Source organism: Salmo trutta, chromosome 16 (assembly GCF_901001165.1).
Source record: "Salmo trutta chromosome 16, fSalTru1.1, whole genome shotgun sequence".
In the NCBI taxonomy this organism is placed as follows: Eukaryota; Metazoa; Chordata; class Actinopteri; order Salmoniformes; family Salmonidae; genus Salmo; species Salmo trutta.
In genome coordinates this window covers 16,732,676-16,748,020 of record NC_042972.1, presented here as the reverse complement: position 1 = coordinate 16,748,020, position 15,345 = coordinate 16,732,676, and the positions used below count along the sequence as shown (strand labels likewise).

The 15,345-nt window shown below is 41.2% G+C and overlaps 1 protein-coding gene across 2 annotated transcripts in view; it reads right to left on the bottom strand.

The window, feature by feature from the left end:
* Positions 1 to 10,032: 10,032 nt before the first annotated feature.
* Positions 10,033 to 15,345, bottom strand: part of LOC115150182 (plexin-A1) — a 364,140-nt gene continuing 358,827 nt past the window's right edge. For both annotated transcript variants that reach the window (XM_029693186.1, XM_029693187.1), the window contains exons 30-32: positions 15,001 to 15,213; positions 14,590 to 14,740; positions 10,033 to 14,284 (exon numbers count right to left, since the gene is read on the bottom strand). In XM_029693186.1, the coding sequence (XP_029549046.1) occupies positions 14,189 to 14,284; positions 14,590 to 14,740; positions 15,001 to 15,213 (460 nt within the window). In that variant the 3' untranslated portion in view covers positions 10,033 to 14,188. The remainder of the gene's footprint in view (positions 14,285 to 14,589; positions 14,741 to 15,000; positions 15,214 to 15,345) is intronic.

Sequence of the window (15,345 nt, the reverse complement as noted above, 5' to 3'; positions counted from 1 at the left end):
TGCGTTTTCAACAGGACAATGACCCAAAACACACCTCCAGGCTGTGAAAGAGCTATTTGACCAAGAAGGATAGTGATGGTGCTGCATCAGATGACCTGGCCTCCACAATCACCCAACCTCAGAGTGAAGGAAAAGCAGCCAACAAGTGCTCAGCATATGTGGGAAGTCCTTCAAGACTGTTATATATATATATACTTTGAAGCATGCTTCAAAGTACAGATTTAAGAGCATTAAAGTGGTAAACATAATGGCATAAAAAGGCAAAAAGCATGAGAGGAGAAAATACATTTACAATGGTTATTTCTGTATTAGTATTACCCTCATCAGCCCATTAAAACACCTAGGTAGAGCAGAGAGGACTTAGAGCATGTGGCTTTGCAACACACAGGTGTTTCATCTCCACACTGGGTTGATTTTAACAGTGTGACACAACACAGGCATCATTAAAAGTGAAGACTTATTTTATCAAATCAATTCTCTGTAATTATTATTACGTGATTAAACGAATCATGTAAATGTAATTAACTAGGACATCGGGGCACCAAGGACAATCTTCAGATTACAAAGTTATAATTTTCCTAATATAACTCTTCAGATATTTTAATATCTGATCAATTAGTCTTCTTATTAATGAATTATTATTTACCTCACGTCAGTCTCCTTCCAAACATCGTAAATTGTTGGTTATCTGCACGAACCCAGCCTGTACTATAAATCATCCATACACTACTTGGTTTAATCATTTATTTACTAACTAACTAAATAATCACAGAAATGCATTAACAAACAAACAGTAGATATGTGAATAACAAGGATAGGGAAGATTCCCTAGTGGGCTAAGCCGATATGACGGCTTGGTGGACAAAGGGAAGTGGGTGTGGACTGAGCAAGATCGGGAAAGACAAAAGGGATCACTACACACAGTTGATAATTATATTAATTGAAATGCTAATCCTTTGCATATGAACGCTCACTCATTCGGGAATAATTGCAATAAATATATATTTACGCCCAGGTGTCGTCGTGATCTCTGTTGGCATCGCCAGTCCGTCTGCTGGAGAGTCAGTCCATCCGAGTCACTCTCTCTCTTTCTTTCTTTCTTTCTTCATTGTTAGAATGGATACTTCAGAGTACCATTCAGAAATGCTCTCATAGATAGATGTTTCAGCAGTTGTCAGTATTCGCAATCCCAGGTTTACATAATTTCTAGCTGCAGACTAGTAATTAGTATCTAAGATTTGCTCTTATTCTGTAGGGATTGATAGTCTCAGAGTTTAACCATTTCCAGCCGTGTAGCCAATGCTCCATGTGGTATGGTTAGGAATTCAATAACTATTCGCAATCACACTCACGCTGTGGGTTTTCTTAGTCTTGGTACTCAAACCTGTGCCACCTCAGTTGACCGAGGGTATGCGTGGTCTGAAGATGATTCCCTCAGGAGGGGGATTTATTTGTAACAGTAGAAAAGGCAGTTCTATGACGCCTGATCATGTCTGTGCTCACGGGGGCGGGGCAATGACTTAGTTAAACTTTAAAGGGAATACAATTATCTCACATTAAAGGTTTAACATCATATTACATCATTTCACAAATAGTTTCATCTTTAATCATTCATTTTATACAATAAGATGCAAACCTCATAATTGAGAAATGTACAGATTCATAGATATAGTTATGTGTTTCCTGTCCTCTCTGAGGTCACCAAATGAAACACACTTTTCATACCTGACCACAGACCATTCCCACCTCCTCACAAGTGGACATTTTGTTTCAAATTCCCATTTGGGGGATTTAGGAGTTCGCCATGTGAAATCCTTTGTTCTCTGTGTCACTCTTTCTGTATGACCAGGTGGAGAGAGTCTCCACTAGGAATTTACCACCTGAGATAACAGAACCTGGGTGTAGGAGAGAGTGGGAAACCATGATCTATACCCAGAAAGGGCCACATCATGACACAGGCCTCATGCCACTCAGGTAAATGAATAAAAACACCAAACTAATGAAAGATCACACAGGGAAACAGCACTTCAGGAGCATACAGACACAAACAATATCCCTGGCACCAATATATTCAACTGGCTCAGCTTACTATTACAGCACCATCAATTTCCATTTATTAAATTCCTATTGAGAGGGCTGGCTGGAAACAGCCAATGAATCTGCGAAAAGCACCAGCACTGTGTTTGTTAAAGTGAAAATCAGGAGATACCCTATTTGTTTGAGCTCCTCTGTAAAAACCTGTTACAGAGTCTAGCCTTGTGTAGTGTGGCACTGTTGTTGACCCCCTTGGGAAGAGGATGCTTAGTCTAATACAGTGACAACTAAAAGATACCAAAGCTAAATGTGATGTAGCTGTCCATGGTACTGATTTCACTCTCTCTGTGTGCGTGTGTGTGTGTGTGTGTGTGTGTGTGTGTGTGTGTGTGTGTGTGTGTGTGTGTGTGTGTGTGTGTGTGTGTGTGTGTGTGCAAATAGAACAAACATGTTGACTCACCCCACTTGTAGAGAAACGCCAATTCCATCCTCCTCTTTCATGTTGGCTAAACGGTCTATGACTGTCATACAGTACACACTTTTAGTTTTTGTTGTCCTAGGCCTAACTGCCTTTCATGGGCAACGATACGCCAGGCCAGCAAGTAAACATTAGCTACATGTTGAACTTCCGTCCTTTCCGGCCAGAAGCACAATGTATGAATTTATGGTTGGATCAGAATCGCTGTTATTATCATTGGCCCGTACGGAGAATTAAGTAAAATCACATGTCAAAATCCCTATCTCCATCCATGGCTAATTAAGGAAAGGGAACATTTTAGCTAGCTAGCCACTGGAGGACAACAACACTTATGAAGTGATTGGTCTGAAGCCAAATCCAAACTGGCTTCCCTTGACACTTTTTTTTGTTGATACGCCAAGATCATTCACAGCTAAGCTCACTCAGTTAAGCTCAACGCTAATTGGCTATTATTTTATAAAAAATGTTATCAAGGGAGGCCAAATGCTCATTGGCTTCCCTTACATTCAAAGCTACAGGCAGCAACAATGTCATACTCTTTCTGACCAGCCAGCATCAGATAGATACGCTACACATACTGAGACAGAGGGGCGCTGTTTCACTCGCTCGGATGCTTTCTTCCGTTAAGATACTGTAAATTCAGAGAAACAGCGGCCGGCCCACGTAGATGGAAACAGAAAAACCTGAGCCTTTTGGGTAAAACACTGAGGTAAATCCTGTATGGAAATGCGCCACAAGAGTAGGAGTGCTGATCTAGGGTCAGTTCCCACCATATACAGGTACCACAATATTATTAGATTAATGACGATCTAAAAGTACAAACTGATCCTAGATCAGCACTCCTACTCAAAGACGATTTGTGAATATGGGTCCAAGCTGATCCTGGCACATAAGCTATTGCAGAATAATTACTGGGGATTGAGACGGGGATTGGGAGATACTGTGGCCCTGTTCAATGTCACCCCAAGACAGAGCCAGGCAGGCAGGAGCTTACCCAACCACTCTGAGGCAGTGGTTGTGTGGCTAGCAGAGGCAGAGGTGTGCTTAGCAGATCTGAAAGAGAGAGAAAACATTATTTGAATGAGAATTCAGTCCACTTGACAGTTCAACAGAATTCAGAATTCTTCATGGTGATGATTTGTACAACTTGAGACAAGTAGCAATACAGTGCAAATATATTTAAACGTAATATGGAACGTAACACAGATGATGTGCATGTGGTGGTTTCAAATAATAATGTTACTACAGATAGCTAGCTCTATCCATGCTTTTCCTGATATTATAGCTAGCTAGTTGATGTTGTTCTAGCTAGCTCACCCAAAGCAGGCTTCTCCTCCTCCTCACTGGTCTGCAGATGCATGACTACTTGATCATGATGTTGTGGCTGTAACATTTAACGGTCACTACAACAACAACTAGCTAGTTATATCAGATAGACATTTTCAGGAAAAGAAGCTCACATAGCAAGCCAATAAAATGAATATCATTGCATTGGTTTGACATTGACATCTAGTTAACTAATCAAGATACGCTATATATACAAAAATATGTGGACAATTCAAATTAGTGGATTCGACAATTTCAGCCACAAGTTGCGGACAGGTGTATTAAATTGAGCACACAGCCATGCAATCTCCAAAAACAAACATAGGCAGTAGAATGGCGTTACTGAAGAGCTCACTGACTTTCAACAAGGCACCATCATAGGATGCCACCTTTCCAACAAGTCAGTTCGTCAAATTTCTGTCCTGCTAGAGCTGCACTGGTCAACTGTAAGTGGTTGTTATTGTGAAGTGGTAACGTCTAGGAGCTACAACGGCTCAGCCGCGAAGTGATAAGCCACACAAGCTCACAGAACGGGACTGCCGAGTGCTGTAGCGTGTTAAAATCACCGGCATGCATAGTGCTAACTGTAAAGTTTGGTGTAGGAAGAATAATGGTCTGCAGCTGTTTTTCATGGTTCATGGTTCAGGCTAGGCCCCTTAGTTCCAGTGAAGGGATATCTTAATGCTAAAGCATACAATAACATTCTAGACGTTTCTATGCTTCCAACTTTGTGGCAGCAGTTTGGTGATGTCCCTTTTCTGTTTCAGCATGGCAATGCTCCCATGGATTTGTCGAGATCAGTGTGGAAGAACTTGACTAGCCTGCACAGAGCCCTAACCTCAACCCCATTGAACACCTTTGTGATGAATTGGAACGGCGACTGCGACCCAGGCCTAATCGCCCAACATTAGTGCCCATCCTCATTTGAATGGAAGCAAGTTCCCCCCAGCAATGTTCCAACATCTAATGGAAAGCCCTCCAAGATGAGTGGAGGCTGTTATAGCAGCAAAGGGGGGACCAACTCCATATTAATGCCCATGATTTTGGAATGAGATGTTCAACGAGTTGGTGTTCCCAACCTTTTGATCATGTAGTGTAGAAAGAGAGAGATCTTACCTTATTATCTCTGTAGCAGTTAGCTTTCATCTCGTCTGGGCACTACATTAGCCAGATGAAGGAACTGCACATCTAATCTTCTTCCCCATCCCTTTGTCTTGATTCTACAGGAAGCTAGCCTGTTCTCCTCAAAACATTATTAGCAAGCTAGCTATTGTTAACCAACTTGAACACAGATCTCAGCTTGCTAACTAGCTAAGCCAACCAAATACACACCAAATATACACAGAGCAAAGAACCATTAGCGTAACCACTACAAAGCTGGTGGTTTTCTATTGAAATTAAATTGCTGGTTAACTAGCTAGCATTAGAGCCTAGTTAACCTGTATCTAGTGGTTCCTATGTTGTGTAATAGAGAAAAAGGTCTAGCTACGTACGTCACTTGGCTGAGACTAACATTAGTTTAGACAAAATGTTTGCGCCGTTTCCTCAAATATACATAGAGCTAACAAATATTTTCTAAACTAATGTTAGTCTCAACCAAATGACATGTACATTGCTAGACCTATTGCTCTATTACACAACACAGGAACCACTAGATACAGGCTAGCCAGAAGGCTCTAATGCTAGCTAGCTAACCAGCCATGTAATTTCAATAGAAAATCATCAGCTTTGTAGTGGTTATGCTATGTACAAACACTTGTTTTAAATATTGCCTTTATCTTTTTCACCAACGCCTTGCTGTAGCGTTAAAATTCTGTGAATATAATTTAGCTAGTAATTTTAACTAATTTGATCCATATTTAGCACAGTGCAAAGCGTGCTTCCCAGACTGGAAACCTGAAAACAGGTCGGAAGAAAAAACCCAGCCCACCAGAGCTGTCGTGTTTTTCTCTGCTGCTTGCTTGCAGAGCAGGTCATACAAACCCAGATTTTTTTTGTACAACTACAAAACTTTTGGCAGAGGTTAGTCGCTAAATTAGTGACAAAACTCAAAGCGCGCAGATTAGACATGGACAAATCGAGTTTTGAATCACAGAATAAGATTCACCAGTCACAAGTTTAGTAAAGGAGTTGCATTCATTCTCAAATTTTTATTTTTATTTATTTCACCTTTATTTAACAAGGTAGGCAAGTTGAGAACAAGTTCTCATTTACAATTGCGACCTGGCCAAGATAAAGCAGTTCGACAACATACAACAACACAGAGTTATACATGGAGTAAAACAAATATACAGTCAATAATACAGTAGAAAAATAAGTCTATGTACAATGTGAGCAAATGAGGTGAGATAAGGGAGGTAAAGGCAAAAAAAAAGTCCATGGTGGCAAAGTAAATACAATATAGCAAGTAAAACACTGGAATGGTAGATTTGTAGTAGAAGAAAGTGCAAAGTAGAAAAATAGTTAATGGGGTGCAAAGGAGCAAAATAAATAAAATAAATAAATACAGTAGTGGAAGAGGTAGTTGTTTGGGCTAAATTATAGATGGGCTATGTACAGGTGCAGTGATCTGATCTGACAGCTGGTGCTTAAAGCTAGTGAGGGAGATAAGTGTTGCCAGTTTCAGAGATTTTTGTAGTTCGTTCCAGTCATTGGCAGCAGAGAACTGGAAAGAGAGACGGCCAAAGGAGGAATTGGCTTTGGGGGTGACCAGAGAGATATACCTGCTGGAGCGCGTGCTACAGGTGGGTGCTGCTATGGTGACCAGTGAATAGAGATAAGGGGGGACTTTACCTAGCAGGGTCTTGTAGATGACCTGGAGCCAGTGGGTTTGGCGACGATTATGAAGCGAAGGCCAGCCAACGAGAGCGTACAGGTCGCAGTGGTGGGTAGTATATGGGGCTTTGGTGACAAAACGGATGGCACTGTGATAGACTGCATCCAGTTTGGTGAGTAGGGTATTGGAGGCTATTTTGTAAATGACATCGCCAAAGTCGAGGATCGGTAGGATGGTCAGTTTTACGAGGGTATGTTTGGCAGCATGAGTGAAGGATGCTTTGTTGCGAAATAGGAAGCCAATTCTTGAATTAACTTTGGATTGGAGATTGATGTGAGTCTGGAAGGAGAGTTTACAGTCTAACCAGACACCTAGGTATTTGTAGTTGTCCACATATTCTAAGTCAGAACCATCCAGAGTAGTGATGCAGGACAGGCGGGCAGGTGCAGGCAGCGATCGGTTGAAGAGCATGCATTTAGTTTTACTTGTATTTAGGAGCAGTTGGAGGCCACGAAAGGAGAGTTGTATGGCATTGAAGCTCGTCTAGAGGGTTGTTAACACAGTGTTCAAAGAAGGGCCAGAAGTATACAGAATGGTGTCGTCTGCGTAGAGGTGGATCAGAGACTCACCAGCAGCAAGAGCGACATCATTGATGTATACAGAGAAAAGAGTTAGCCTAAGAATTGAACCCTATGGCACCCCCATAGAGACTGCCAGAGGTCCGGACAACAGGCCCTCCGATTTGACACACTGAACTCTATCAGAGAAGTAGTTGGTGAACCAGGCAATGCAATCATTAGAGAAACCAAGGCTAATGAGTCTGCCGATGAGGATGTGGTGATTGACAGAGTCGAAAGCTTTGGCCAGGTCAATGAAAACGGCAGCACAGTATTGTTTCTTATTGATGGCGGTTACGATATCGTTTAGGACCTTGAGCGTGGCTGAGGTGCACCCATGACCAGCTCTGAAACCAGATTGCATAGCGGAGAAGGTGCGGTGGGATTCGAAATGGTCGGTAATCTGTTTGTTGACTTGGCTTTCAAAGACCTTAGAAAGGCAGGGTAGGATGGATATAGGTCTATAGCAATTTGGGTCAAGAGTGTCCCCTCCTTTGAAGAGGGGGATAACAGCAGCTGCTTTCCAATCTATAGGAATCTCAGACGACACGAAATTGAGTTGCATGCCTTCAAATCTTATTGAATTTATTCACATATCAATTTACATGTTTGCAAGTGTTGTTGCATTTAAGCAACTACAAAAATGATTATACAGGTGCAACTCATATTTTACATGCGCAAATCATACATTACATGTTTGTACACTTGTCTGTATTTTACCTTCATAGAATGGCCTCCAGTTTCTCCGTCTCCTCATCAGTAAGGAGCCACTGCCTGTCAGAGCCATGCTGCCTCTTCTGTGGAGGCTCCACAACCTCCTCCTCATCAGTGTCCTCAAAGTCACACCAGGCCTTTGTCTTCTGTGTCACTGGATGTATGCCAGTCTCTCTTTCCATGTCAGCCACAATGATGTATATAAACCCTGGAATGCTGATGCTATGTATTGGCCAATGAGAGGCTTTGAAGCCTCTGGTTATATTTGTGCTCCACAGAAGAAGCAGTCCTCCATAGGGATGAATGGAATTCTACAGTATTTTATTTCAATTCAATGTTTCAAGGACAAAATTATATGTATTTACGTATTTTTTGTTGTAGTGGGGACAGTAACAGAACTTTCAAAAAATGATAGTTCAAGGAAACGTTTATATATTTTTCATTTTTATTCGTATGTTTATTTCATATAATATAATTTAAAAGTATGCATTAAGGCAGGGATGGGCAACTCCAGTTCTTGGGGGCCTGATTGGTGTCACACTTTTGCCCCAGCCAACACATCTCACTCCAATAATCAAGTAATTATTGGAGTGAAATGCAATCAGTTTAAATCAGCCGTGTTTGCTAGGGATGGGGGAAAAGCGTGACACCACTCCAGCCCCTGAGGACTGGAGTTGCCCATCCCTGCATTAAGTTGTCTGGAAAATAATGAACGTGGCAAAAACAAATGTTGACATGAATGCATTTCTATAGCTAACAAAATATTTCTTACAATGGAGGGGGAGTGCCGAGATGGCGGCGCGGTCGCTTCAAAACAGCTCCCCCTGTCAGTCATCTAGTGTATATATAAATCATTGGTCAGGCCTCAACTCCCTTCACGAGCAGGCTAGATGTTGCCACATTTCCTGCTGGCAGTACTCGTAAAAGCACCAGAAATTACTGTATGATGGACATGTATGTATACCAGAAGTCCTGATACTGCTCCATGTACAACACTTGGAGACTGGGGGTGACCGCATGCACTGAAGCAGAATAGTGCAAGGGAAAGGTAAACAGAGGGGTACTTACTGAGCTGGTGAAGTCAGGCTGAGGTGCACACCAGTCTACCTCTCCTGCAGCAGAGACATCCTGAACTGGACTCGGTGGGGGGGCTGGGGCTTGGAGTGAGTGAAGGGCTGTAGGGCTGAGACCACCTCCTTAACATCTTAAGGCAACAGGTGGGTTAATCATCCAGATGGAAATTACATTGTCATCATCCACCTCCTCTGTCCTGCTCCAAGGATGGCCTACAAGGAAGATTCTAAATTCGGCACATTGTAGAAAATGTATGATCTTAGATAGCAGGGAAAAGTCTCATGTCTAGTCTTGGGGTAGTTCCTGCCAAAACAACAACATTATCACCTACCAACCACCAATCATTCTCTATTCTAGCACTTTTCATTTTTGCTTAATTTTGATTGTGATATCAGTACATTTAAATGTACTAGTTGAGTTATTTATTTATATTTACTATGGCAGTGGAATAGAATGGGTTCTCATCACTGGTACTAATCCACAGAATTAGGAATTAGAATAGTAATTTAACAGGATCTAACAGAGGCACATTTGAATTTCACTTGAACATCCAGAATAATAATAACTATTTGGTGGGTACTTATATTTGTCCTATTTCACACATGAACAAGTGGGTATTATATACGTGTGAATTGGAATTGAGTTTTTTTGCATATCCCAATGCTCCCTCCCTGCCATTATCAACGGCGACCCTGGAGCAATTAGGGTTAAGTGCAAACAGTAATATAGAGCAATTCATCAAATGTTAAACTGTCCCACCAATATGGGATTCTGTAATTCTATGGATGGCAAACTGTTGATATACTATTCCAGTAAAGATATGAGAAATGATAGACCATACCAGTCAGTATAACAGTATTCTATTTTTAAGCATGCTTTTAACATAATCTTATTGTGAAATGAAGCAAGAGTGAATTCACTCTGGCTAAAAAATAATGAAAGCCCTTCCCACTACACAGATGTGTGTGTGTGTTTGTACACTTCTTAACACCAAAAATACATGCAAAACTCCATTTTATTTAGCAAAAAAATGTTTAATCTCTCCTTGATGCATGTGTATTTACAAGTAGTAAATCTGCAAAATAGGAAATAACAGAATATTTACACAATGAACATTAACCTGAACACTTGTGACAGTTGCTTCAAGTCAAACTCTTAAAAACGTAGCAGAATTATTGTAAGTAGGAAAAACTCCTCTGCCAGTTTTCTGAAATTGATCGATTTGTACTTTCTTGGATCCTATGTAGTTTTCATTTGGAACATGTACAGCAACTGAGATTTTGCCACAATTAGAAAATAAATGAAGAAAATAAGTGATCAGAATCTTCTCAAAACAGGGCTTGGGAAGGCAATAGTATGAGTAGGCAAGACTGGATGGGTCATTTTGGGACAGATTCCCAGACCACATTTAAACCTGGTCTAAAAATCATGCTCATTTGAAAATGTTCATGCATTGTTCATCTGAAAGATATTTTTAGTCCAGGAATAGTCAATCTGGGTTCAGGAAACTACCCTTATCTGTTTGGGCGTAAACGGTGCATGTTCCGCTAACATGAGATGATGAGAGATGAACCTTAAGCGGTCATAACATGTATGTCAATAGAAATAATCCTGTTGTATGGTCAACCAAACGTCAATTGCTTTCTTATTCATGCTTCATAATGTAGGGATATCCGCAGACCATTTTGACAGGCACTATGTTGTTCCTATGACAGCCTCATGTCAGGCTGCGTCAAGTCTTAGCATTGGTTCCTCCTGCCCACATCAAATGGCCATGATTCTCCTTAATGGACATGCTGTACATCGTACCACTTCAATGACAAAACAAATCAATCGCCATACAAACAAACAGGGACAAATCATGAGATGGGGAGGGAAGAAGTCTCACTTAGGAACCTGCTAAACCTCTGAAGCAGATTGATTGAAAACTCAAGGCCATAACATTGAAACAACAGAACAACAATGCAGAGAGAATTTCTCCAAACAAGAGGCAATTTCCTGAGAAATGGACAATAAGTTATCTTCTTAAAAATAATAACAGGGCAGTGATGAGAGAAACACAAAGAATTTGGAAGCTGCCAGTGTGTAATGTATTTTCCCCAGACATGGGAAAATTATGATGCTGATAAATCATAAGCCTGCTATTAACAAAATCACTGCGCTCTGGAGACCAGTCTATTTCATGTACTTGTGATCTAAGAGCACTGAAAGATATAGGCGCAGCAAAAAGGGAAAGTTGTGTACTCAGGGATTATTTTTTTTAAAGCCCTGTAAAGCGAACTAAGCATATTTTGGGAGTAAATGTTTTTTTATCAGTGCGTACAGTAGTTAAACATTTCTGATTATGTTCTGATTATGACTCATTCTAAATGTAATGCTTTTTCACCAACAATTTACTAGTCAGGCACACAGTTGCTTAAAAAGGAACCCTGGTCTGTTGAAAGAAGCTAACTTTGGAGTGTGGTTTGGTCCAAGCACGCTAGTGTATGACAAATGTGCGGTGTCCATATTAGGAGAGCGTCATACTTCTTGTGAGGTTGACACTGTCCTAATATGGACGCCGTATACCTGGTCCCTTTAAGGGTTCTATTTCGCTCACTAAGTAGCACCTGTATAGCTTGGTCCCAGATCTGTTAGTGCGGTCTTGTCAACTCCTATGGTCATTGTCATGCCAAATGTTTGGGTAGACATAACAGATCCGGGACCAGGCTAGCACCTGTATATTAATGGTCGGATACGTAGAGAAAGACAACAGGAATGCAGTACAGCTTTATACATCAATGACTTTGTCGAAAATGGCACCCTATTCCCTATATAGTGTACTAGTTTTGATCAGGGCCTTAGTGTACAATACAGGGTGCCATTTGAGATGTACCAATGTGTCATGTCTATTTAAGGGGTGTTTTGTTTTTATTTCTGTTCAGAGGAGTTTAGGAAGGAACCTGGCATATAATGTATTGCAAAAGCATTTAAAAAATAAGATATGGATTAAAGCAGCAAGTCACTGATTCCATCTGGAAAAGACAGATGCTTATCTGATGTGATATTTTACACTGATCGTAGAGATCAGAAAATAAACCTTATGAACAGTACTTAAACTTCAGATAAACCAAAGACGTCTCTTCATCTTCAGCGTACCGCGTAATGCACAATTTACACGTTCAAAAGAGAGATGAGAAAAACAACAAGGAAAGCAACCTGATAATTTTTTTTTTTTTGCCAAAAGCTACATTTCATTTCATCATCATAAAAAAAAACTAAAGTAAATACAATTTACAAAATCAAACATCAACAAAAATACATTACAGACCACAGTTTGGTTTTCGGCAAGCAGAGAAAACAGAAAAAAGAAAGAAGAAAAAAAAACGCACCACAAAGTCAAACCTCCAAAAACAAACCTCTCAAGAGAAGAGAGAAGTTTTGAAAAACATCTTAAGTCACACATGGCAAGTGGGCATGTTAAAATAGAAGCAAGGACCAGGGGAGATAAGGGATTACTTAGCCTTGTGTTGCTAATGAGTGGAGGGTGCCTCCCCCCTCTACCGTCCAGACCACCCTATGGGTGAGAGCTAAAGCCCCAGCCTGTCTCCGATCTCTGGATTATGAGAGAAGAAACACACTACCATCACCTTGCTTATTATCTGCAGAATAGCATTGGGAAGAGATGAGGAAGAAGGGCCCAGGGCTGGAAAAGGCTTTCTGTTTTCCCAACTTTATTGTTTCAGACTAAGAGGCTCAGTAAAACCCTCCCTGACCCCATTTAGCTATTTCTTTAACCTTTATTCCACCAGGTAAGACATCAGACGTGGTAATGCTAACTGGTGGTGGGGTAGCCTATAGATCAAATCACATTTTATTTGTCACGTACACATGTTTAGCAGATGTTATTGTGGGTGTAGCGAAATGCTTGTTTTTCTAGCTCCAACAGTGCAGTAGTATCTAACAATTGTAATTGGTTCAAGTAGTGCAATGCTCTCTATTCGTCAACCATTGTAGGACAAGCTGTCAAATTCTTTAGCCCTGGAAGATGAACATGAACCTTCATGCTAGATTCCATCGGAACTGTCTAGTAAAAGAAGCAATGCTTCCGTGAGTCTGTGTTTGCTTGTCAAAAACTGAGAATGCACGACAGATTTGCAATTTAATGTTTCCGCAGGACTGCTCCAGTCCAACATACCCATACAGAAATGTGACAATATTATGGGATGGAATTCCTATGGTGGCCCTAAGGGGCAAAGTACCTTTTTTTCTTTTATTACTTTGACAATTATTTTTCAGTCACTAAGCATGTTCATATTTAAATCATACACATTCCATCTAATAAAATGTATTTTCACTAAACAACATCAAAAGAAAACATGGCACAGCACAACTTTTTTGTTTCTTTTTGTTTCTTTTTTTTTTTTTCTACATAGATTTTTTTTTTGCTGGAAATATCAAGTTTTGCTGTTGATGGGTTATTTTAACCCTAATATTTGTTTCTTAAAAATGTTGTATTTATATATAATATCTATATAGTCTTCCTTGGTAACGTATTTGTAAATTGTGCAAATTCAGCAGTAACACAGGTGGCGAGAGATCAGTGGGCAGTTTATTACATTTATTTAAAAAAATAATACAACAAAAAAAATTGAAAAAAAAGTAAAGTCATTGATCTTCGATTCCAACAGGAGACCTGTGACCTGAGGAGCTTATCTCCCATTGGCTCCAAGGATGCCAAACAATGTTATGTCCTGTTTGTGATGCCAAAATGGAATTCCACTTCAAATGTCCCATCCTGGTTATACGATACAGGGCTTTGCGACACCAAAACTCAGGAAAACCAACAGAAAATAACAAAAAACATGACAACAGCGACGATAATCAAAATGCTTTCCGATGATGCTGTCTCTCGGTGTGTGTGTGACGAAACATCCAGTGCCTTGGTCTGACATAGACACACACACACACACATATATAGACACGCATTTACACACACACACACACACACACACACCCGCCCAGTACTGCTGAATCTCCCCTGTTCTGTCCTTTGCAGTAGCTCCATCACATGTTTGGGGGGGAGGGGGGTTGAAAACCACGCTGTCTGAGTTTAAATTCCTCTGGGTGAGGAGAGAAAGAGAGGAAGATGGAGAAGAGGAAGATGAGGAGAAGAGCAAGGGTCAGTCCTCAGCTAGCCAGGGCCATTGTGTTGATGACCTGCTCCAGCTTGCTCCTCAGTCTCTGCCTCCGCGACTGCTCGTCCCTCTCCAAAGCCGTCAGAATCTGAGCATGGACAGAGACAGAGAGAGACAGAGAGAGAGATGGCAAGAAAGCGAGAAACAAAATGCGAGAAAGAGAGAGAGAGGGAGGGAGAGAGAGAGGAAGGGAGGGAGGGAGAGAAAGGGAGAGGGAGGAAGAGAGAGAGGAAGGGAGAGAGGGATAAAATGAGCAGTGAGAAACATTAGCTTTTACAAAAGCAGTAGAGAGAGCAACAACTGAGCGACAACTGAGCAGTTCTTCAAATCCAAAGTAAGGTGCAATCCCTTCTAAATAAACAAACATAGCAAAATGTCTGCCATTGTTTTCACCTCGTCCTTGTACTTGACAATGTAGGAGTAGATTTCGTGCAGGGCGCTCATGCTGTTGAACTGGCTGAGGTGGAGCCGCGACTGCTCCGCCAGGTACGCACTCATGTCCTGGTCACTGATGACGGGCATCCGCGAGATATCGGAGTAGTACCTGAGAAAGAATGGGGGATGGAGACAGAAAGAAAGGGAAGGAAGGTGAGAGTGTGTGGGAGAATCTTTAAGCAATCACTGTCAATATTTAACTGACACATATCAATTGACCAATGAAACCAAGTGAGCTGAATAAAGGCAAGCCAAGTGACCAAGCGAGTTCCATGCTGTCAAATGGCAACAGTGTTACTTTCCTGCCCTAGTTTTAATTTTCAACCTAATCCATAATGGCAGCCCGCTGAACATTGCCTATATCCATACCGTTCCACCCAGTTCTTGTAGTTGGGAATGTCTTTAGCGTAGAGCAACTTGTTTGAGGGCGAGTCTTTGCCCAGCTTGTGTTCTGAGGTGGAGCAGGAATCCATGAAGGTCTGGGCCACCACAGACAGACAGGCGTCCGTGATGCTGTTCTTGTGGATGTCGAACACAAACTGGGGGTTCTTGATCACGTTCACCCAGAACCGCAGAGGAAGACTAGGGGGGAAGAGATGGAGAGGGAAGAAGAGAGAAAACATTTTAGTGAGAGTAATCTTAACGTCATACTCCACCTTACATTCTCCTTAACACTCAACCAGGGGCGGCATGCACCCCAAAAATCTACATGAG